Source organism: Rhizopus microsporus, assembly GCF_002708625.1.
Source record: "Rhizopus microsporus ATCC 52813 unplaced genomic scaffold scaffold_6, whole genome shotgun sequence".
Classification (NCBI taxonomy): Eukaryota; Fungi; Mucoromycota; class Mucoromycetes; order Mucorales; family Rhizopodaceae; genus Rhizopus; species Rhizopus microsporus.
Genome location: NW_019671921.1, coordinates 339,008 through 361,010, shown reverse-complemented (window position 1 = coordinate 361,010; position 22,003 = coordinate 339,008). Strand labels below are relative to the sequence as shown.

Below are 22,003 nucleotides of genomic sequence, written 5' to 3'. Positions count from 1 at the left end.
TTTAGGAAAAAAATCCATATGTTTAACCGACGTGCGCAGTCAAAACGATGTTGCAACTGAAAAAGAGACCGCAGCTTTGTTCCACTATTTATGAAATAGAAACAGTGTTTTGACTATTCAAGCAACACTCATTTTATAAAGAAACAATTGTATATATATCAAAAGTGATTAAACATGACTCAAATATAATGGAATATAAAACAGTGTTTAACTGAAGAAACTCATACCTTGTCAGCGACATTATGCGTTTAAATGACGATAATAAAATAGTGAAACTAAAGATGACCGCTCTCTTGTTCTCTCTCTGTTGATTTTATCTTATCACACAGGTCTACTTTTATTTCATTCAAACAAGAGATATCACAGTAATAGGCAAAGTCAATCGCAAAATACTACATGCAAGACTACAGCTTCCGTATGCAAGTTGCTATATGTGTATGAAAGGAGCTGAAACAGAGTTACAAGTTTAATAATGACTATCTAAGCAAAAATGACGAATGTAATGCCATGAATCAGTGTTATGGGCTTAATATAAGTTATTATTTTACATTTAAGATGGCTTTGGATTATGTAAGAAATGTACATTGTTTATTTGACGACAAAGGGTGTAGTTTTCTTTATATAAATATAGAAATAAGATAAAATTTTCGCCCAAACTCCGTTTTGTCGTAATCATTCATAATAGCCATTCTTCTGCTCGCATCAGAGACTGTTTCTCCATCGTCAATATCTATATTTGTACTACAAAACATCATCTCTACAATGTCTTGAAAAATACTGATACAGAGCTTACCCAATCCTCCACCCTGCGTAAGTGACTTTCAAAATACTTTTTTTCTCTCTCTGTTCCTGACGCTGGGTTAGTGTAACAAGAAAATGATCGTGGGAATAGTAGATACCATAAAGAGAGTAAAGCGGGCGATGATTACTTTTGCCAATAAGATAACGATCCATTAAAGAAAAAAAAAGCATAATTAATATCCATAGTAACTGCTATGGCAACTACTACAAACAAAGACGACCGGAGTCGAGCTTTACTCCGTAGTAGCATCATGACCCGCTGTGTGCTGTATTTAGTCATCACGAATGATAAAAGAGAGAGAGAAGATTATAAAAATTTTCATTGGACAAAAAATGAAATCCAATCAAAACCATGTATTTTAGAAAGAGTGAGTCATAGTTCCTTTACCAGAAAAGGCTGCGTGTTCTTAGAATATCTCTCTTTTCTCTGACTCTCTCTCACACACTCACATTTGCGTCTATTCTTTTCTTTTCTTTCCTTTTCTTCCTCTCTCTCTCTTTTTTTAACTTATTATTATTATTATTATTGCCTTTCGACCATAAACAACTAGAATCAAATAATTATTAACTATTGAACTTATTTCTTAAACCTTTAACTTGAACTTTATCTTTTTATTTGCAAACATGAACTATATTATTATTGTCGTTTAAATACTTTTCTTCTATTCTTTACTACATAAATCTAATAGAAGAAACAGAAGAAAAGACGAGAGATTTAAACAACACAATCCTAGAAACAGAAAAAAAAAGAAAACTAAACTTGTATCCATTGCTGCTTATTCTATAAACATCTTATTAAGCAGCAACAACATCACATCTTAACTTGGTTAAAAATCCCAAAATAAGCAAAACATGACACATCACACAATGGTTACTCCCGCAGTCACCTTGGTTGCGCAGCCCCCTCATAAATACAATGCAATTAATTCAAATATCCTGACAATGAATCAAGCAAATAAACAACAGCAAAAGTCCTATGTTAGTTCTCTTGTTGGTAAGTCGGCTGTTTATTTAATAAACATGTCCCTTATTTTATTATTAGATGTGACCATCCAGGTTATAACCTCTATTTGGCCTAATTCTTCCACCAATAATAATAACAATCAAAAGCCTATTGCCGATCTTCACACCTTTTTGCACCATATCCTTAAACATTCTCGCACCACTCACTCTACACTTCAACTAGCCATCTTTTATCTATTTAGAATCCGATCTAAAGTACAGCAATCTTCCCACCAAGACGCCTACATCTCCTGCGGTCGACGCATGTTCCTGGCTGCTCTTATCTCAGCACATAAATATCTTCAAGACAAAACATACAAAAACTCTGCTTGGAGTAAAGTCAGTGGACTGAACGTCCAGGAAATTAACCACGCCGAAAAGGTTATGCTGGAACTATTAGACTATCGCTTGCATGTTAAGAAGGACATATTTGATCAGTGGATGTTGATGCTTCAATCTCACCTCAAAGTCACTCCTACTCCTCAACCTGTTGCTCCTATGCCTCAGATGAAGCAACACAAGTATCACCAGGATTTACTAGAACGAGCTCGTCAAAGTTTACCTTCTCCTCCTTTAGAAGAGGATACAACCTTCATGCCTATTCAAAGAAAGAGAAAGGCTGATGACAGTGATGATGAAGACGAACATCAAAGGCTGACAAAGAAGCAATGCTAATTTTATTTCTTATCTTCTATTTCTCTCCTTCTTCACCCCTCCCCCCTTGTTCATATATATTTTATACTTTCTTCCGTGTACATTATAATCATTTTGTATTCCCCCCATTATAAACAATTGACCAATAAAAACGAAACGAGTTTCAACTAAAACATTGGGATATATTAAACTCAGAATGGGACAAATTGGGACTTTATCTCATCTATATAGTGAAAGAGAGAAAAACGAAATAGAATGGTGAATATAATTCATGATATATGTCTTTGAGTAAAATGAGCAATTCAGATGTTTGATATCGTTTCATGCCACTTTTGAACTTTGATTAAAGCTCTTACGTTATTTTAGTTTTGTTGCACTACTGATTGTCTTTATGACTCACTTAAACTCTTCATCAGTATCCATTAATGGAACAGGTAACGTCGTAATCAATGCAGTATGCTGCCCTTCTCTTCTTTTCTTCGTTGGCTGTCAAGCGAAACCCACTAAAATCATGCGCAGGTTTGATTGTGTCCTGCAAATAATCTAATACTACCACTTGGGATAGCAAGTAGACTAGGCGATCCACAGGCAAAGAGCGAGAGCGACCAAGATAGAACGTCTTCAGTTGGTTATGATACGATTCTATCAGATTGTTAGTGTGGAACGAAGCATTCTATATATAAACAGAAAAAGTTGGCTTTTAGTAAACTGGGACAATAAGTATTAATGATTATCTGTCCCCACGCTTTGTACCATAGCTCCTTTCTGGGAAGCCACAAACTGCTGAAGTACGCAAGGAATAGCTGATGAGCCAGATCAAATGCTTCTGATGTTTCTGAGTACATCATGCTATTCAGATTAGCGCGAACACGATCTCTTACCAGCTTTGTATCTTGAGTAGACCTGCTTATTTTCACCTAAGCGTTACATAATGTTAAACATGCATCAAACCCATATTTAAAACTTACATCTCTCTTGATGTGGGTTTCTCACGCACACTTCATATGTCAATGACATAAAAGTATGTTTACATTATCAAAGACTTTTCTTATAGCAGCAATTTCTGTGGGACTGCAATCGACCATGGTTCTTTTGACGTCAAGGCTAAAGACGTCTTTCAGCCAACTTAGCCACTGGTGCAAGGTGGGAATGATCTCATGATTGGTGACAAAGACTCGAACAGAAGGACCTTTGCTAGTGGTAGAGCTTCTAACAACGACAGTGAACAAGTAGCCATTCTTTTTAGTCCATTGAATGATTTGCATATTTTGTGTGTCAAGTCTATGCACCACTCTTCGGCTTCCTGTAAATGCTATAGCTATGCTTAGATTTAGCTGACATAGATGCGCTTTTCATCAAGAAACTTTACCTTCATTTGCCATTTAGCAGCCCAAGAAGCAAAAAACGGTCCATCTTCGTGCACCTTGAACAAAGTCTTTGCTCCTTTTTCGACCAACTCTTCCATCCAAATTTGGAAACTATCCTTACCCAAGAATAGCTCTTCTACTCAACTTCATCAACCTAGCATTGATGATGTCTCTAATGTCGTAATAATTGACTCGAAGGGAAGGAGGAAAAGAGGAAGAGATACCATTTTGCTCGATCTACCTCGATTTCTTTTCTTTTCTTCGGTTTTCCTGCATGATCACATTGATACTTGATAGTATACAATCTCAAAGGGGCTGCAAGAGACTGGCCAAGAAAAGATTTCGCTTTCTCGTTAGCCCAGCTTTGGCGAAGGTCCCAGCTAGCATGTTTTTGGGCCATATTGCTGAACCACTCTTCAAAGCCTGCTTCGTTAGCAAAACGAATAGTGGTAACTTCACTATCATATTCAGGAATGATACGGATGGTGAGGTTGTCGCTGATATTAATGATAGGCATAATTATTAGAAAATGCGTAAAAGTCTACAATTAAACTTTTTTCTCCATATCAGAATAGGGGCAAGTTCGTACTGATTTTGTGAGCAATTATTGTCAAGAGACCTGCTTTTTTTTTTTTCCAATGAAAATGAGCCGTCACTTTTGTTCAAGTTTTAAGTGGTTAAAGTGACATCTGGTTCCTCTTTTCTTCATGTTGTATGTTATTGGCCTTGGACTGTCTGACGAGACAGATATTACTGTCAAAGGATTAGAAGCCGTCAAGAGATCCGAACGTGTTTATTTAGAAGCTTATACTTCTATCTTGACTGTTGGCAAAGAGAAACTCGTAATTACACAATTTACAACTTACAACAAGAGCTGATCCGTCTTTTTTTTTTCTTCAATAGGAAGCTTACTATGATAAAGAAGTCATCGTCGCCGATCGTGAAATGGTCGAGTCAGACAGTGACACCATTCTTGCCAATGCAGACAAAATTGACGTCTCTTTCTTGGTTGTGGGTGATCCTTATGGCGCCACGACTCATACCGACTTGGTCATTCGTGCTCGTGAACTCGGTATTCCCGTCAAGGTGATTCATAATGCCTCTATTATGAACGCTGTTGGTGCTTGTGGCCTTCAACTTTATAATTTTGGACAGACCATTTCCATCGTCTTTTTCACAGAGACGTGGCGTCCAGATAGCTTTTATGATCGTATCAAAGAAAACCATCAGTTTGGACTTCACACCCTCTGCTTATTGGATATCAAAGTAAAGGAACAAAGTATTGAAAATATGGCAAGGTAATATTTTTTTTTAAAAAAAAAGAGGAGCAACCGCAGAAAGATTGTGATCTCTTATCCTTCCCAACCATCATTAGAGGCCGTCTCATTTATGAACCACCTCGTTATATGACCGTCAACCAAGCTGTGGAGCAACTGTTGGAAATTGAAGAAAAACGTGGAGAAGGTGTTTGCAAACCCGATGCGCTGGCGATAGGGTGTGCACGTATCGGCACAGAGACTCAAAAGATCGTTGCGGGCACACTTGAGGAATTGGTTGATGTTGACTTTGGTGGGCCTCTTCATTCGCTTGTTCTTGTCGGCAAGCGTATGCATGAAATGGAAGCTGAATTTGTAAAGGAATATGCTTGCAATCCTGAAACATTTGATATGATTGTCAAAAGAGATTATGCTCATTAAGAAACATGTCCAATTAATGTACGTAAATCAAGAATAAAACAAGCCAAAGCTGCATTTTCAATTATTTTTTTCTTGCTATTTATATTTCTCAAAAAAAGGATGGCAGATAAAGACAAGACTAACGAAAAAGTAGACCAGGCTGCATCTAGTGCGCATCGAGGTGTATCTGACGCAGCAGAGACGATGAAAAAAGGTATTCATAACGCCTCTGATCAATATGAAAGGGCGTCTAGACATGCTGAAGAAGAAATGGAGAAATTGAAGGCAGAGCTGGCTGATCTTCGACGGAGAGCAGCACCAAAAATTGAAGAGGCAGAACATTTCTTGGTCTCTCCTACAGCTATTGCCTTTTATAAGGGTTTGGTCACTGGTGTGGCCATTGTATTAGCGTACCAGAAATACTCAAACAACAGACTATAACGGATTTAAGAAAAGAAGACTAATCTTGAATGGCGTTTATTAACTTGATAATCAATTGGTGTGCATTTGGAAAGCTTTCTAATAAACTGGAATATTCTTGTAATCTCTGAAGTAAATCGTCTTTTTTCTCCTCTTGTTTATTGATCAAATACATGTATGCTTCCTTCAACAGTTGTATGTCGGGCCGATCTTGATCTGGGTATTCCATGATGTAAGTTAAACCTGTTCGCAGTGCCGTGGGTGTGCCTATGGTAACGATGAGTTATTATCATTTCTTCAAAAAGAAAAAAAAAAAAACGGTTACAATAAAAGTTCTTGGGCAAAAGAAAGTGTAGCAGCGCCATAAAGGCTTCATTAAGCAATTCCCCCTCAATCAGACACTCATACTCTGCTTCAAAATCCCAGTCATCATGTGCCCTCAGTGACTTGGCAATATAGATCCATTTTTTTGGTATTTGAAATTGCTGAACCAGCTTGTCTTGATCTTCCCATTCGCCATTTCTTAGTATATACTTGACTCTATCTGCTGCCTTATCTTTCTTTCCAAATTGGGAAGCAAACAGTGCCCATTCGATCTTGTCCATCTTTTCGAGCTCATTACGCCACTGTTCAATAAACACATCGTCCTGAATACGATCAGGCAGATACACCGATAACAAAAAGAGTAAATCCAGTGGCCAACTGTCCAGATGCGCCATATCAGGATCCCCGAGCCACCACTGAAGAAGCTGATACCACAGGCATTGCTTGTCAGGAGCAGCCGTGCGCTTCAGAGTCGCCATCTGCGACAGATTCGGGTTCACCGGAACGCGTCTTGTTTCATTGTACTCGACCAAATTTGCTGACGGTGAGTACCAGAGATACATACCGATAACACACTGCCAAGATATACCCTCTGTTACAACAAGGTTCGTTTCGACAAGGCCGAATTCGCCTGCGATCACGTACCAACATTTCTTCCTGAACTCACTGTATTCTGACCACTCGCCTGGCGTCTTTTGAAATATCTCGATCTGCTCCTTCATCATCGCGCGAAGGTCCTTTGTGGCTGAATGGGAAATGTACATTGACAGCTTAAAATCGCCAGCTCTACGTGCTTCGTCGCTGGCCCTTTCTCGCTGTCCATAGGTAAGATAGACAAAGACAGTCGAGAATGAGTCGTTTTTGTACTGTTTACGGAATTGGCCAAGAGTGTCTTCTAGTCCAGGTTTGACCAGATCTCGAAGCCAATCCAAAGGTCGATTTTCAAAAAGCGCGTTGGCTAAATCCCAGAGTAACTGTTGATCTCGATCCAAGTCGTCAAGATCAAACAAGTATTTGTTGAATTCAGTTTGCTTTAATTCTAACAAAGGAAGATCATCAGGATTTGGTGTGATGTTGACTTGTTCATAGAATGTTGTCATGATCTTTTCTGCTCTCTACTAGTGATATCAGCTATTTTTCTACATATACTTCTCTCATTGTGTGTGTATGTGTCATCAAACCTTTTCTTTTAATCGTCGTTCTGTGCCAATAATGCTTAAAGTGAATCAGTTCACTCCGAGTGCATTTTCTTTCTTTTTCTCTTTGGTTTTACCTCTTAATTTTAACGCTGTTAGACTGAATTGTAGGTCTTTTACTTCCTGAGAGCATCATTTTATTGGGAATTATTTGTAGAAAATAACAGAAAGAAAGAAAAAATGTTACACAGTTTCTCAATGAGAAAAATAATGCGTGTAGTATGCCATGGCGGGGTGCTGAGGACTCTGAAAGGGGTATGTGTTTATGAAACCAGAGGTAGGTCTTGGTTGTTGATAGATCAAAGCCACAGTGCTATCGAGGGTATTATCTAGTTGAGGAAGGGGTACTTTCAAATCTTTACTGCTCTTTTTTTTTAGTATAGACTTTAAGGGTTTTGCATCCGGTTTATGAAGAGGAGGAGAAGGAGTCTTAATCTCGCTGCTTTCTTCGGTCGTACGTGAAATAGAAGAGGACGAATGAATGACGGGGTCTGTTGTGATGAAAGGATGCTGTAATGCTTGTCTGGGCGTATAGCGTTTGTCTGGATCATACACTAGTATCTTTTTTAGAAAATCAAGTAAACATTTCTGATCTAAAAAAAAAGAGAATCAGTATCATACGTACAAAATATGATGGAAATACCTTCTTCAGTATCATCATCTGATCGAGGATGGCCCGTGATTCTTTCGTCAAGGGAGGTTGCTGAAATATCATGTGCACCTATTTCCCGCAGCTTTGTCACATCTGATTGTGTACCTTTAATATGGAAAAACTTTTGAGATTTTTCACCCTTGTGAAGCATATGATCTGGTGGTAAGGATCTTTTGGATATATGAGTGAATAAATTACGACGTAAAAAAAAAAGAATGACTTACTGTAATGTCTTTGCCATCATGTGTAATAAAATGATTTCATTTCCACTTGGAAATAGTGGTTTTTCTAAATAAAGTTCAGCAACAAAGCATCCAAAGGACCACATATCAACTGCACAATTATAAGGTGCCTTAATGATGACCTCGGGTGATCGATAGAATGCAGTTTGTATATGATAGTTTGTTGGTCTGTCCGTCTCTAAGCAGGCTGATCCATAATCAATCAGTTTTACATCGTGTAAATCATCTGGACTAATTCAAATTATTAGCATACAGAACTTCACATGTTTTCCCTGGTTACCTTTTGAGTAGAATATTATCAGGCTTTAAGTCAGTATGAATAATATGTAAATCTGCAAGTAAAGCGAGTGTTTCTAGTATTCGTACTGAGATCAATTTGATATCCAATATAGACAAGCGGGGCTTTTGTTTTAATATTTTATGTAAACTAACAGAGAGTAATTCGAATACTAGACAGATATGACCTCTAAAGACAAAATGATCACGTAATTGTAGATATTTATCCTTGTATCTCGAATGATCATTCAACTATAGAAAACTATGAGCCAAGCCTCTCTTTGTCTCCAATTGATATTACCATTTTTAAAGTGTTTATCTCCTTTTCTCCTTGAGCAGTAAATGCACGATGTCTCTTGATGACTTTAACAGCTACAAGATTATTTGTAGATAACTCCCTACATTGAACTACTTGACCAAATGTTCCTTGACCCATCAATTCTAGTATTTCATAACTAAAAGCTCATATCAGTCTCTATTATCTCTATTGTCTTTCTTACCTTTCTTTTGTACTTGATATGATCTCCTTGACTCTTAGAATATAATCATCATTTATGTTGTCATATCCATTATTCTTTGATGGTTCTCTTGGGTTTGTCAATGTTCTTTTTGGTATATAAACAAGTTCATGTCTAAAGGTTGGATTGATCTTTTTGACAATGTCTACATAATGTAATGTTGCCTTCAACACAAGTCTAGACTTCATCCTGATCAATAAAAAAAAAGGGTATGACAGGTCCTTTGTTTTCCCTTTTGTTATTTAAATATAAAGTTTAAACTATAAATGGTTATGCCGTAGTTTAATAATAATAGTAATAATAAAAAAAGAAAGAGAAAAAGAAAGAAGGACAAAATTATATGCGTGCTTATTTAACGTAAATCTTCACTTTCGATCGTCTTTTTAATCTCCAATAACACAGCTGTCTTCCAAGGATCTAATCTTGATAATTTATCATAGTCAAATACTAACTGTGTGAATCGATCAACATCCCCTTCATCGATACATTCTATAATTCCTTTCAGTAATCCATATTCTCTAGTTGACTCAAATGATACATCCATATTACAATAATTTGCTAATGCTTGAGTTGTCTTGACCATATCCTATATTGTAAAACATAAGTAACTTTTTCTTTATATATAATCATCAATACATACACCTGTCAACAAGTGACAAAGACCGGCTCTGAAGAAGTAGTCTTTCAAAGACCATTTAAGTAAAGGATCATCTACAGCTGCTGAGGCCACTTGTTCATATTTTTCAATAGCCACCTGATAGAGTTTCAAATCTGCTGCAAATTGAGCCACTTTCAATAAGCATTTGTTGGCTAAACTAAAGAAATAGTGTGTCAACCTTGATGTCATCGTTTACAAAGACAAGTCTTACGCTGGTGAATCATCTGCATTGTACAAATCTGCTGCTTTTTGATATGCTTCATAAGCATCTTGTGGACTTGCTATATCACTTTCATATAACTCTGCAATATCTTGATAGTGCTTTGCCGCAGACCGAAAATTGCCGCCCTCTTGATCTAAAATGATCGCCTCCTTCAAAGCACCAACAGCAGCTATAAAATATCAATACCTCCTTTTAGTTATCATAATGATTACATACCTTTGGCATCCATACGCTTATAACTTTTGGCCGCGTTATCATATGCTCTTGAACCTTCAAACTTGGCACAGTTCCCACGTTGAAATAATTTGGCTGCCTCTGTAAAAGCATCACCTGCCTTTTGCCCTGATCTAGGGGTTTAATTATGCTTATATGATAATAATAGATTGTACATTACATTGTTGAGCTAGTTTATACATGTTGCCTGCCTTTTCATAAATCTCTGCTACTTCTTCATATTTGTTTGAGGGACCAAAAAACGAGAATATTTTCCAAGAGTTGAGCTTCTTTTGTGCTTCATTAATTAAATTATTTGCTTGTTGTTCATAATCGGCCATTGTTTCTTAATAAGAAAAAGAAAGAGAAAAAAAAAGCAAGTAGTAGCTCTACATTGATTAATGTAATGCGGTCATTCAATCCAGCCAATAACGTGATTACATTCAACCATATATCCATTCCCCCTTACTTCTTTATGTCAATATATGCGTATATTATTGACAATAACAATAACAAGAAAAAGAGAATCAAAAGGTCTTTTTCTTTTCATCTTTGTTTAAATACAAGCAATGAGAAAAAAGAGAGAGAACTATACAAAATAATCAACATTACACAAAAACCTATTTTCATATATTACTTTTCTTTTTTTTTGTACTTCTTTTTACTTCTTTTCTTCTTTTACTGTGTGTCTGCTGCAGGGTTGTTTAATATGGACTATTTTGCAAAGTTCAAGAAACGTATTGCACCTCCCAAGGTACAACCAACAAGCGCAATGCAGCTCGCCAAATTTCACAAGTGTTGGGAGTATATTCATGTAAGATGAATAAGAATGTGGTTTGGAATTATATTAAGCTTTGTGTTATTAGAATATATTTGTCACGGACGATAGAAAAGCAAATATACATGTTCAACAAACAGAGATACCCAGCAAACTACGACAAATGGTAGATTTATTAGTAGACGAAGAGGCTCGACAAGAGGATAATACAGCAGGTGTCTGTATGGAATATTTCTTAAAGAATGGTATACTTCAATACCTTGTCAATGTAGCAGAAAAGGCAGATTATCCAATAGGATTCAGAGGGGAAGCAATCAGGACTATCGCTAGCATGGTTGATCTGTTGGATGATAGGTTCCTAGTACACAACGCAGTCCATAAACCAACAATTAAGCTATTACGCTTTTGTGTGTTGAGTGATCGTCTGAGTCAACTATACACTGATGACTTGGTGGACTTGATGTATATCATTTGTTCAAAAATCCATGGATTCCCTGCTCTTTTAAATATCTTCTTTCATGATAAACATTGGTTAACAACCCCACAAAAGAACACAGATCATCACCCATTAGATAACTATGATAATCATTTAAAGCAGCCAGAACAACAACAACAACAACAAGAACCACAGGCACCAGAATATGAGTTTCTGCTATTTACGTATCTGTTGCGATTTGTACATAGAGAAGGACGATCGGGTGACTTTGCACGTACAGGATTGCTGTTCCTGATGGAAATGGCAAATGATCAGCTAGGAGACTTCATTCTAGGTTCCGATTTTGCAACAATCATGGCCGCTGGACTCGGTGCATTGTATTCTCAATTACCTAGAAAACTTATCGTCCAAGACGAGATCGATTCCACCTGCTCTAATCCAACCACATTTTTATTAGGCGAGTGTTCGATCGATACCCCACCACAATCGCGCATACGGTTTCCCTTGGGCATGAGTGTCGAATATTCCGATTCACCCGAATTCAGGTTTCAACTTGACTCGTTTCTCAAACTGCTCGAATTTTGTCAGGACGTATTGACACGTTGCCCTAATGCCGACATTTGTTCCTCGTTGTTAAACAACGTACGCACGATCTTTTTAGAAAATATCCTTTATCCTTCCATTCTCGAATGCTCTGATACTGATGGTTCTTCTGTGGCTGTCATCAGCTACATCGACCTCATCCTTCAGACCGTTCAGCAGGAGGATCTCGCAAGAGTTGTTGTTGGCTTTTTGATGGATGAGGAACACCAGCCGCTTGATCCAGACACGAACGATGAAGGGTCCAGCATGCGACACCTCGATATCAACAAGATCACTCATTTTACATTAAAGGATCTCATCTTTAGTCGACTCCAATCCAACTCGCAGACAGCAGTCATTGCGACATTGAAACTACTAAAGACGCTCGTGATGAACCATTGTCGATACGCTCTTCGTCTACTCTCTGTCGACCCTGATATCAACAAAAAGGCGACGACTGTCTCTCATCACCTACGTGAGGTCGAATTGTATTTTTCACTTATCATCGCCATCGACTCGACACACGCCAAGGACATCCTCTCGTCTGGGTATGAAGGCTACCTTCGTGATATTGAAGCCATCATCGACAACGACGGATGCTATCATCATCTAAAACCTTACAACGACCGTTCTCGATCGGGCGTAAAGGAAACGCCTAAGACCAAACGACGAAGAAGTTTCAAGTATGGACAGCGCTACGAAGATCTCAAGAAGGAAGAGGATGAGCGAAAACGACAGGCAAGAGCTGCCAAACCACTCTTTAGACATCGTATTCGTCCTTCAGATCAACTTCTGCAGATCCTTCTAAGCCTTCTCAGTCACTTCTTCACGCAGTCGGCAGAACTCAATCTCGCACTGACAGGCGTCATCACCGCACTCGCTCTTTGTCCCTATCGTAGTCTGGAAGGATGGATTGCGTTTAGCGAAAGCGACCAGACCAGTCCGGATGATGTCTTGATCCTGAACCCAAACGGACAGGCTACGGCCAGTCAACCCAAGATCCGCAGCCAAGATATTTATGCTCACTTTGAGGCGACAGCACCTGTGGACGAGGATGACGAAGAGGATGATCGAAGCATTGATTTTGGTGCAGAAAGAGAATCTGCCAAGGTGACACGACCTACCTTTTTCAAATCGTATCCCCCTTTCTTTACCCTCTTGCGCACCCTGACACAGCAAATAGACTATTACCGATCAGAGATACCAGCCTTTGATGCCCTATTGGAAGAGCGCCGTAATGCGTTGATCACGGGAGAAGTGTCTTTTATAGACCGAAAGCTCATGTCTCCATCCAGTTCGACAACAACAAACGTGTCGCGCAGTAACCATGTATCAACTCAATTCAACCGACGACCTTCTGTGCTGCGACCGACCTCGACCGAGACACCAGCACTTAGTCCCTCTTCATCTTCATCCACTATGGTCGGCTCTCGTCTCGGTCATGGATCACAAATCAATATGACAGCAGTGATGAATAATCCGATGTCGCCATTGGCTCTTCACATACGAAAAACAACCTCTGTGCGCATCCAGCCTCTGTTTCCTTCCCATTTTGTAGATGAACGAGAAGAGCCAATCTTGGATCTTGACGATGAAGATGAACATACGTTTGCGCCCAAGGCAGGCATTGATCCTTCCAAGGCAAAGAAACGACACGATAAGAGCACAGAGATCACCTTATCTATGCTTTTGAATAATGTGGTCATCCTTGAAGAAAGTATAAAGGAGCTTGTTGCTCTCATGCAGGTCAGGCGTAGTTTGGGCATTGATGAAGTTACCTATGTTTAAAGTGTAAAGAGTGTATTGTATAATAAATAGTGTGATCATGGGATGTTGTCAACTTTTTGTGTTTGTGAATTGACCCTGCAGGATTGTTTAAATGTTAAGCACAGTAACATATGACCTCAAAGGAGTATTGTGTTCAAATGCACTATGTAAACCCTTAAATAAAGCGTGTGTCTATGTTTATCCGATATTCAAATATAAATAGCACTGCAGTCGGTTTAGTATATAGACTATATACACGTGTATTGCTGCCACTTGTTGTTATGCTGAGGGTGAATGCGTCCAAGCTGAAACACTTTGTCTCCTTGTCTACCACATGAAGATGATTCTTTTTTTCTTTAGGCCATGGTTGCTTATAAAGTACATTCTATAATTTATTGCCATGGTTACTTCTTTTTTCTTTTTCTTTTTCTTTTCTTAAATTGATTTATTAATGGTTGTAGAACTGAACATTGAAATGATATCTATCTTATTACTTGTTAAAAGGGTTGCATAATGACAATCCTTTCTTGTCAAACAGTAATTGAATGACCGACACTGTGCTAAGTTCCTACAACATTCAAACTTGAGATTGAGACTACTTCAAGCCAATCTCTTTCTATAAACATCTATCCCAATAGGTCCTATTATGTATTGTTTCAACTTTGGTAGCAGGGCTTGGTAATCTGTGCACAAGTCTTGGCAATATGGGGGTGTAATCTGGTCTTTTTTGTCAAGAAGATTTTGTCTGATATCCTTCGTGAACTTTGACTAACGCTCTTCGGTGAGGTTTACAAAAGGAGAGTAGGGTGGCATGAATAATGAATTATAGCCACACTTGTTAATGGCATCCACAAAAAAACGGGAGCGGTGAATTCTACAATTGTTCATAACTATAAGCGTCTTCTTCATACCATGACTATCAAGGATGTCCATACCTGACTCCATAAGCTTCATAATTTGGTAAGCCGTAGTACCTTTCTTTAACTGTACTGACTTTGCGTTGCCTTGAGCACCAGCCTTTCTCTTCTTTGAGGAGGCCGCCTCTGTAAGCCCCTCTCGATCTTGGCGACGTCATTTTTCTTGAGCGGCTCAGCCTTGGAACAACAGACTTTTCCAAAAGCCAACATTGCTAATATTTATACCCTTTTGGGTGTATTCTTTCACTTTTGCAGGATCATCTACCTTAGCCAAGCGCGGCCTCTCATCAGTTGTAAGTGGAAACCTGCCTCATTAACAAACACACAGCTTTCCTGAAAGTTGACTTCTGCAGCTTCCCAATGAGAGTTGATATTGAAGCGCACCTCAATGGTTCTTGGGACGTCTCGTCCCAAGGTATATTTCGTTGTCTGCTTCAACGAGATTGCGTATTTCTCACGAATCTGCTTATAAAGTCCATTAACAGATATTTCAAAGCCAACAAAATGTTCGCGAAGCTGCTGCTTTGCTTCAATAAGGACAAGTGAAGGGTTTTCTTCGAAGATCTTAATCAAAAAGGTCGAGCGTTCGCAAAATAGTTTTTGGGCTCACGCTTGAGCTTCTTCTTTACTGCTCCATGGAGAACCGAAAAGAAGCCGTCGTTAAACTCATTCAGAAGCTTGTAGGCAGAACTACGAGATATGCCGCATTGTTCTGCTGCATTGGCTACAATCAATCCCTCCACTTGTATTATGCTGATAAAGTGAACAATTTGGTCTTCGTCATACTTTTTGTAATTCTTAGGTGTCGCGATGATAACTTCCTTAAAGTCCTCAACAAGGCTGTCTACTACAATTTCCATCCTGACAGGTTATAGCTTGGGCCCAGGAACGGAGTCAATGTCAACTAGCATTTTGATCTCGCCGTATTGAATAGCGAAACCGTCGAAGCTCATTTCGTCTACACTTTCATCGTAAGCTAGAAGGGGTTTATCAGCAGAATTGTTGTGAATAAAGTCTATCTGGTTCTTGAATATAGTTGCAAAAACTTAGAAAAGGTACTCTGAAATCTAAATTTAGATTGCACACATATGTGAAATAAAGCTCGCATACTTTTTTTTCTTTATTATCTTAAACTCATTTAGAGGACATACAAGACAATGCTTATGACGGAAAGAGCTTTGAGTCAGTTGAGGTGGATATCGACAACTCTATTTCTGTGAGCGTGCAGTCTATTTCCGAAAAGGTACAAGCCTTTGAAATCATTATGTTTGTACAGCGGATTCGCTTTCTTAGCTTGCGTCCACCTAAAGTCCACCTTTTCTTTGTATTTTTAGCTAGTGTCCACCTCGGGTCCACATAAGGCCCACTTTGGGCCCACTTCGGGTTACCAAACGTATAAAGGTTTTGTTTAAAAAAGATTATATGTTTTGCCAAGTAAAAAGGTAGGAGACAAAGACGAACAATAAAAAAATAAAAAAGTGCAATAAGTCGATGAGAGTTAAATATATGATATCTTTATTTACGACGAATAAAGCAATGAATATTTATTGATAATGTTGTGATGATATAAGATTCTATTTAGTAAAAATTGATTTTACGGAAAAAAGACTACAAAGCTGGTGCTGGCATTGGACAGAATGCAGCTGTCAGCTGAACCCTATCTCTCGATAAACTAGGATAAGTCAATGAATTGATGTCATTCGAGGATACGACTTGTAACGATCTGGGAATCTTTTCATTTGGACTTTGGCAATAAAGAAAGGTTCGGAAGGTACGCTTTCTAAATAGCAAATGTCGAATTCTATAAGGTCATCAACTCGTTTCTCTCATTCCTTTTCGTTTTCTTCATTGACGAGTTTGCCATAAAATATGCAAGGCGCTTGTCCACGTGTAATTGTTGTTTCTGCCATTGCTACTGATGTTGGATTGGTTTAATGAAACGGACAACTCCAAAAACATTTTGCTGTGAGCAGCTACAAAAAAATAATTATTCATCGTAGTGTGAAGGTGTAGTGACAACATAGGTAGCGCCCCAATTAAGCGCCCGTAGCATTAGCCTATTTTCTGGCGCATGTAGTGTTGGCCATTTTTAATGGCGAGTCTACTAACTAAACTAAATTAAAATAAGTTTTTGAGCTGTGTCAGCCATGATGTGTGGGCACTTGCCACATTTTCAGCCTTTACTTCGACAGCATTTTGGTTTTCAATACTAGTATTAAAATTTCCACACCAGTGTACCATATGTTTGTAATTTTGTTTTATGGCGTAAATTTCATGGGAGGCGAAAACTTCTGCTAAGAGAATTATACAGCCACTAGTCATATATACTGAAAATTATTCCTTCATTAGACAAATGAAGACATAGAGGTGTATATGTTGCTGCTGCATAGAGAAGGTGGCCATAGCATACAATAAGTTAAAATATTTTGAAGCGATTTATAGATAAAAACACTCACTTATAGCGTTCACATCCCAGCATATACAGAAAGTAGAAAAAAGCGGCTTATGATTTAAGAAATAAAACACATAAGAAGCAAAGTTGACAGAATGTGTATAATATATAAGTAAGGAGAAGGTAATGATGGATTAAAATAGGAAAAAAAAAAAAAGAGGAATACAAGAAAGACTGACAAGAGTGTGCTGGGCGCTTTTAATAAAATAATGTAAGATAAGACAATGCATAATCCAAAGGAAAAGAATGAGAGGGGCTATTGACCGTGATTTCCCCACTACGTAAACGTAGGTATCATTTAGAACGACGGGAAGGGACTTCACGGCACGCAAAAGACTTCAAATAGTTGTTGTTGTTGAGTATTTTATCGCGACTGTGTACTTCATACTTTCCAGTTTCGTGAAACCGATCGACCACAATGCATTCTAAAGAATTATAATTACTGTTGGAGTGTTAATACACGACTAATAATCAAGAATCATGACGCTATATAATTTACTTGACCAAAGTTCTGATATAATCGGCATTCGTGAAAAGTGCTGCGTAATCGACGATTATAAGGCATACTTTTTTACTATTTGCTGATAACTTTGATAAAAGAGCTATATAAAATCAAAAATTAATCCACTATGCAGTTCCTTTTTATTGTTCTTCCAACATTCCATTTCTCTAAAACTTACTTTGTGTGCTCCCAGCACAATGCCACAACTCCATTTTCTCAAGCTCTTCAACAGTATTAGACATGTCTCTGGAGTCAATAGGGCTTCCGGCACAGCTTCGTGAAGAAACCTATGCAAATTCAATAAGCGACCTTTCCTTCAAATATTCGATCCTTTTTTGAAGCTTATCCATTAAGGCATCATTCGACAGTTTACATGGGCTTTTTCTTACATATACTACGACTTTGAAGCCATATTTCTTTAACTTGTCGATGAAGCGCTCGTATTTACTTTGATAGTTAGCAATATTGTGCACTAAAAAAGCTTCATTGCATAATGTCAATACGGAGTTGTGTTCATCAAATGCCTATAACAATCTTGAGTGCTTCCGCTCTAGCTTCCAATTTGATAGATGCTTGCAAAGCCACGCTTCATTTTTCCTTTCTTCTCCCATAGCTTTCAATGCTAGCTATAATACAATTCAATTCTTTTGGGAAACACTACATGCACCAGGAAATGCACCAGAAGCTAAACTAGTTCTACGGGTGCCGTCTCTATGATGTAGACCAACAAAGCTTTTCAATCTGCAGAGTCAAACTAAACATGACTTTTATAAAAACGTCATATCGGTTTCTTCTTTTCAAGGAGAAAGAGATAAAAAAGAATTGTTGTTATTTTTTGTTTTAGTTTTAGTTTTATCTTGTCAGTTTGATCAATAAAGAACCAAGATCAATCACGTGTAATTATGATAAATTCGTATTTTATATAAGAGAGAGTGAACTGGATAGCTCTAGGTTAGGTTTTGGTACATTTTTTTATCGTACTACATACCTCTGTCCTCCTCTTTCATTACAAATAAGATTTTGCGCTTAACTCGACCACCTTTGTTGCGTTTTTTTTGATACCTGTGCGTCCAAATATTTGGCATCACATTTTTTGGCAAACTGGGCAAATGATCGGGTGTTCCCATCTTGATACAAGCTTGTATACTGTTTTGTGATTGTGAAAATCTCCTCTGATGACATATCCAGACGTTCGTACACCTTTTCATTTTGTGGATCGTTTATGAGAAAGATGTTGTTTACGAGCTCGACAAGATGTGATTCAGAATCTAAAAGCTGTGACGCTAGTTTATGGACTGTAACGAATAAGCAAGAAAACAGGAGCAATGCTTACGGATAACTTTGTCATTAGTTTCACATTCTATTTCTTCATTTCCTTCTTCTAGATGGTGGGCCCAGTTCTGCACAACAGTATTGTTTGTAACTGAAAGGGAAAACGTTGATTCGATTACTTGCTACAAGATATGGCTCCGTCGGCACGTCGATGTAGCACAATCCAACGTCTGGACACATTGCAATTTTTGCTCCATTCAGGGCTTCGTTTTCAGGAGTCAATATGTCACCAAAGAATACACAAGTTGCTTGTTAGTGTGTGATCATTATTCCTGAGTTTGAGGACATCAAGTAGACAGGGTGGGCCCGAGGTGGACACTAGCTAAAAATACAAAGAAAAGGTGGACCTTAGGTGGACGCAAGCTAAGAAAGCGAATCCGCTGTACAAACATAATGATTTCAAAGGCTTGTACCTTTTCGGAAATAGACTGCACGCTCACAGAAATAGAGTTGTCGATATCCACCTCAACTGACTCAAAGCTCTTTCCGTCATAAGCATTGTCTTGTATGTCCTCTAAATGAGTTTAAGATAATAAAGAAAAAAAAGTATGCGAGCTTTTTTTTCACATATGTGTACAATCTAAAATGTTCGTCCGTTGTAAGTCAATCACTATTACCTTCTTTTCACACGATGTGGTGGTATGGTCCTCAGATGAAGAAAAATTAAATTGTGACCCTTGAGCTTTCCGCGTGTGAGTTGAAAGGCTTCAAATAGAACTGTTCGAAAGCGTCCGATTGATGAGGCCAATGGGCATGTTGCTTAGTCTTATCGATAGTGTTGCCACTTTGCGCTGCGTACATGCTAGGGATTGATATCAGTGAATGGGAATTATACTTCCTTGGGTTTTTGTGAGAGTAAGGTAACGCCAAATGGTTTCTCCTGATTGAACTGGAACTGCACGTCCTGATATTGTAAACGCCCGAAGTCCGAACGTGGCTGCCGCATTGTTGTAATCCCTAGTAGGGGCAGGGTCTTCTGCTGAAGTGTCTTGAGAGAAAGATCTTCATTGTTTCCACACTTTTTGATTAGGTGAGTCAACAGTTGTAAGTTCCAAGTTTCTAAATCGTGTAACTCTGGAATACGGTAATTGGATTTTTCGCCTGGCTTTGAAGAATTGCAGAATTAACGGATGCTGAGATATTACCAAGTGTTGCGAGTATAAGACGCTGTACATCGAGTTGATGGCAGACCTAATTACGTACAGACGTTGATATGATAGATGATTATGATCTACCAGGAACCTTAGCACGGTTTTTGGATCGTATGCTCTAGGATCCAGCTGGTTGTTGTGGCACCAGTTGGCGAAGACATGTTACCCATATCCATAGAATTTGCTTGTATTATGTCGAGTCTGTTTGTTCAAGAATCCTTGAGTATCTTTTGCAAGACCATATTCTTCCCTCTTGTGCTCGATAATCTCCAAGCGATTAAATTCCAATTTACACTCTTTTCGGAAAGTAGATTCGTCATCGGTCGAAAACAAATGCACACTGAATCGAGAACAAAATTCAGGTTGCACAAAAATGAATTCATTCGAAGACGAGAACAAAATTCATGTTGTATAAAATATAAATTCGCCCTCGGATGCCCGTGTTGCCAAAATTATTTTGTAGTACAAGTCTTGGCATATTTGGGTATATAAATGCACCCCAAATGCTATCTTCTTTTTTATTTCTTTTTCACAATTACACCAGAAATTATATGACAATGAACATTCAGTTTTTGTATGAAAATGGAAAAGGTTCTGCTGTCGATGAGTACGGCAGGCCTGAGCCAATGGATTATATTGTTGATGAGGAGCAGTTTCGACTCGAAACGTTGAGTTCTCATACACAATATTTAGATCAACTGCATTTGGAGAGCGAGAAAATGATAGAGACAATGCAGATCGAAAAGGTGAAACCTAGTAACGACGTTAAAATGAAAGAAACATCAATGAAACGAAGCTACACCCACTACTCTGATCAGGACAAAGTGAGGTTCTTCAAACTGTTATTTGAGAGATGTCTGAGTGCTGCAGCTGCAGCAAAACAGCTAGGGATTCACGTTCATACAGGACAAAAATGGGCTGCACAATACGAGAAGGATCCTGACAGCATCTTTGAGAAACGGAGAAAAACTGGCCGCCCACGTATTCTCCATGAGGAACACAAAAATACTATTCTCGAGTGTATAGATGAGAATCCTTCCGTCGTCTTAGACGAAATAATGAAAAAGTTAAAGCAAACATTTACAGAATTAAAAGTATCCAAAACTACTTTGTTCGATTTTGTAAAAAGCCATTGCAATTTGTCTCTTAAAAAAGCTCGGCTTCAGCCCATAGACCGAAACAGCGAAGAAAAGATTCAAGAGCGCTTGGATTGGATTCGTAAATGGGATAAAACAGATATGGATTTTACAAAAAATTGTGTCTTTCTTGACGAATCTGCTTTCCATATTAATCTGAAACGTAGTATGGCATGGTCAAAGAAAGGTTCCCCTGCAGTGGTTACAGTTCCCAAAACACGAGCAACAACTACAACCATTCTAGGCGCAATTTCTGCTGAAGGTTTAATAAAATGTAGTCTTCAGCTTCCTCAGCCTCCGTCCAGTAAAAAGAGAAAGAGAGGTGATGGTATTGGATATGTGAGCAAAGGAACGGCTATCGGACACTATATTAGCTTTCTAAAAGTTACAATGGATGAAATGGACCAGTATCCACACATGAAAGGCCACTACCTCGTGATGGATAATGCTCCTATCCATACATCCGAGGACATAGCCAAATACATAGAATCTCGCGGTTATCGCTGCGCTTACTTGCCTCCTTATTCCCCTGAGCTCAACCCAATTGAACAATTCTGGTCGGTGGTCAAGAGTAAAGTGAAATGAAACAAATTTCTTGAGAAGGAAACGTTGATGACTCGGATCAGTGAAGCTTCTAATAGTTTGAAACTAAGTGATTTTAAAGGAATTGTTGGACATTCTCATAAATGCTTGGATAAATGTCGTAATAGACAAGCACTTTGAAGAAG

General features: G+C 38.4%; 11 protein-coding genes across 11 annotated transcripts; 4 read left to right on the top strand and 7 right to left on the bottom strand.

Moving 5' to 3' along the window:
• Nucleotides 1-1,392: 1,392 nt before the first annotated feature.
• On the top strand, nt 1,393-2,598 carry RHIMIDRAFT_120547 (uncharacterized protein). The gene has a single exon (XM_023605398.1). The coding sequence runs from the start codon at nt 1,654-1,656 to the stop codon at nt 2,476-2,478; it is 825 nt and encodes a 274-aa protein (XP_023467182.1). The 5' UTR covers nt 1,393-1,653; the 3' UTR covers nt 2,479-2,598.
• Nucleotides 2,599-4,531: 1,933 nt separating this feature from the next.
• On the top strand, nt 4,532-5,521 carry RHIMIDRAFT_201321 (Diphthine synthase; the record flags this gene model as incomplete). Its single annotated transcript, XM_023606527.1, has 3 exons — nt 4,532-4,666; nt 4,728-5,122; nt 5,200-5,521. The coding sequence occupies 3 exons, from the start codon at nt 4,532-4,534 to the stop codon at nt 5,519-5,521; spliced, it is 852 nt and encodes a 283-aa protein (XP_023467181.1).
• Nucleotides 5,522-5,528: 7 nt separating this feature from the next.
• On the top strand, nt 5,529-5,960 carry RHIMIDRAFT_120498 (uncharacterized protein). Its single transcript, XM_023605397.1, has 2 exons — nt 5,529-5,539; nt 5,620-5,960. Coding segments are annotated over exons 1-2 (324 nt in total). The 5' UTR covers nt 5,529-5,537; the 3' UTR covers nt 5,942-5,960.
• RHIMIDRAFT_120477 (uncharacterized protein) lies at nt 5,593-7,804 on the bottom strand. The gene is made up of 3 exons (XM_023605396.1): nt 7,518-7,804; nt 7,426-7,459; nt 5,593-7,359 (listed from the first exon to the last, which is right to left on the bottom strand). The coding sequence occupies exons 1-3, from the start codon at nt 7,574-7,576 to the stop codon at nt 6,079-6,081; spliced, it is 1,374 nt and encodes a 457-aa protein (XP_023467179.1). The 5' UTR covers nt 7,577-7,804; the 3' UTR covers nt 5,593-6,078.
• Nucleotides 7,636-9,316, bottom strand: RHIMIDRAFT_250658 (kinase-like protein; the record flags this gene model as incomplete). Its single annotated transcript, XM_023610744.1, has 6 exons — nt 7,636-8,033; nt 8,066-8,262; nt 8,317-8,565; nt 8,615-8,862; nt 8,912-9,065; nt 9,111-9,316. 6 exons carry the CDS (start codon nt 9,314-9,316, stop codon nt 7,636-7,638), a joined length of 1,452 nt encoding a protein of 483 aa, XP_023467178.1.
• A 164-nt stretch (nt 9,317-9,480) lies between these two features.
• RHIMIDRAFT_287365 (uncharacterized protein) lies at nt 9,481-10,563 on the bottom strand (the record flags this gene model as incomplete). The annotated part of the gene is made up of 5 exons (XM_023613463.1): nt 9,481-9,714; nt 9,769-9,943; nt 9,998-10,178; nt 10,226-10,351; nt 10,404-10,563. 5 exons carry the CDS (start codon nt 10,561-10,563, stop codon nt 9,481-9,483), a joined length of 876 nt encoding a protein of 291 aa, XP_023467177.1.
• A 334-nt stretch (nt 10,564-10,897) lies between these two features.
• Nucleotides 10,898-14,064, top strand: RHIMIDRAFT_312679 (uncharacterized protein). The gene is made up of 2 exons (XM_023614823.1): nt 10,898-11,036; nt 11,089-14,064. The coding sequence occupies exons 1-2, from the start codon at nt 10,932-10,934 to the stop codon at nt 13,804-13,806; spliced, it is 2,823 nt and encodes a 940-aa protein (XP_023467176.1). The 5' UTR covers nt 10,898-10,931; the 3' UTR covers nt 13,807-14,064.
• Nucleotides 14,065-14,963: 899 nt separating this feature from the next.
• RHIMIDRAFT_236526 (uncharacterized protein) lies at nt 14,964-15,562 on the bottom strand (the record flags this gene model as incomplete). The annotated part of the gene is made up of 2 exons (XM_023608573.1): nt 14,964-15,266; nt 15,332-15,562. The coding sequence occupies 2 exons, from the start codon at nt 15,560-15,562 to the stop codon at nt 14,964-14,966; spliced, it is 534 nt and encodes a 177-aa protein (XP_023467175.1).
• A 1,704-nt stretch (nt 15,563-17,266) lies between these two features.
• Nucleotides 17,267-18,330, bottom strand: RHIMIDRAFT_279424 (uncharacterized protein). The gene is made up of 3 exons (XM_023612845.1): nt 17,835-18,330; nt 17,654-17,756; nt 17,267-17,596 (listed from the first exon to the last, which is right to left on the bottom strand). Exons 1-3 carry the CDS (start codon nt 17,896-17,898, stop codon nt 17,449-17,451), a joined length of 315 nt encoding a protein of 104 aa, XP_023467174.1. The 5' UTR covers nt 17,899-18,330; the 3' UTR covers nt 17,267-17,448.
• Nucleotides 18,331-18,682: 352 nt separating this feature from the next.
• On the bottom strand, nt 18,683-19,168 carry RHIMIDRAFT_250655 (uncharacterized protein; the record flags this gene model as incomplete). The annotated part of the gene is made up of 3 exons (XM_023610743.1): nt 18,683-18,951; nt 18,990-19,079; nt 19,108-19,168. The coding sequence occupies 3 exons, from the start codon at nt 19,166-19,168 to the stop codon at nt 18,683-18,685; spliced, it is 420 nt and encodes a 139-aa protein (XP_023467173.1).
• Nucleotides 19,169-19,953: 785 nt separating this feature from the next.
• On the bottom strand, nt 19,954-20,223 carry RHIMIDRAFT_120425 (uncharacterized protein). The gene has a single exon (XM_023605395.1). The coding sequence runs from the start codon at nt 20,161-20,163 to the stop codon at nt 19,993-19,995; it is 171 nt and encodes a 56-aa protein (XP_023467172.1). The 5' UTR covers nt 20,164-20,223; the 3' UTR covers nt 19,954-19,992.
• Between the last annotated feature and the right edge of the window lie 1,780 nt (nt 20,224-22,003).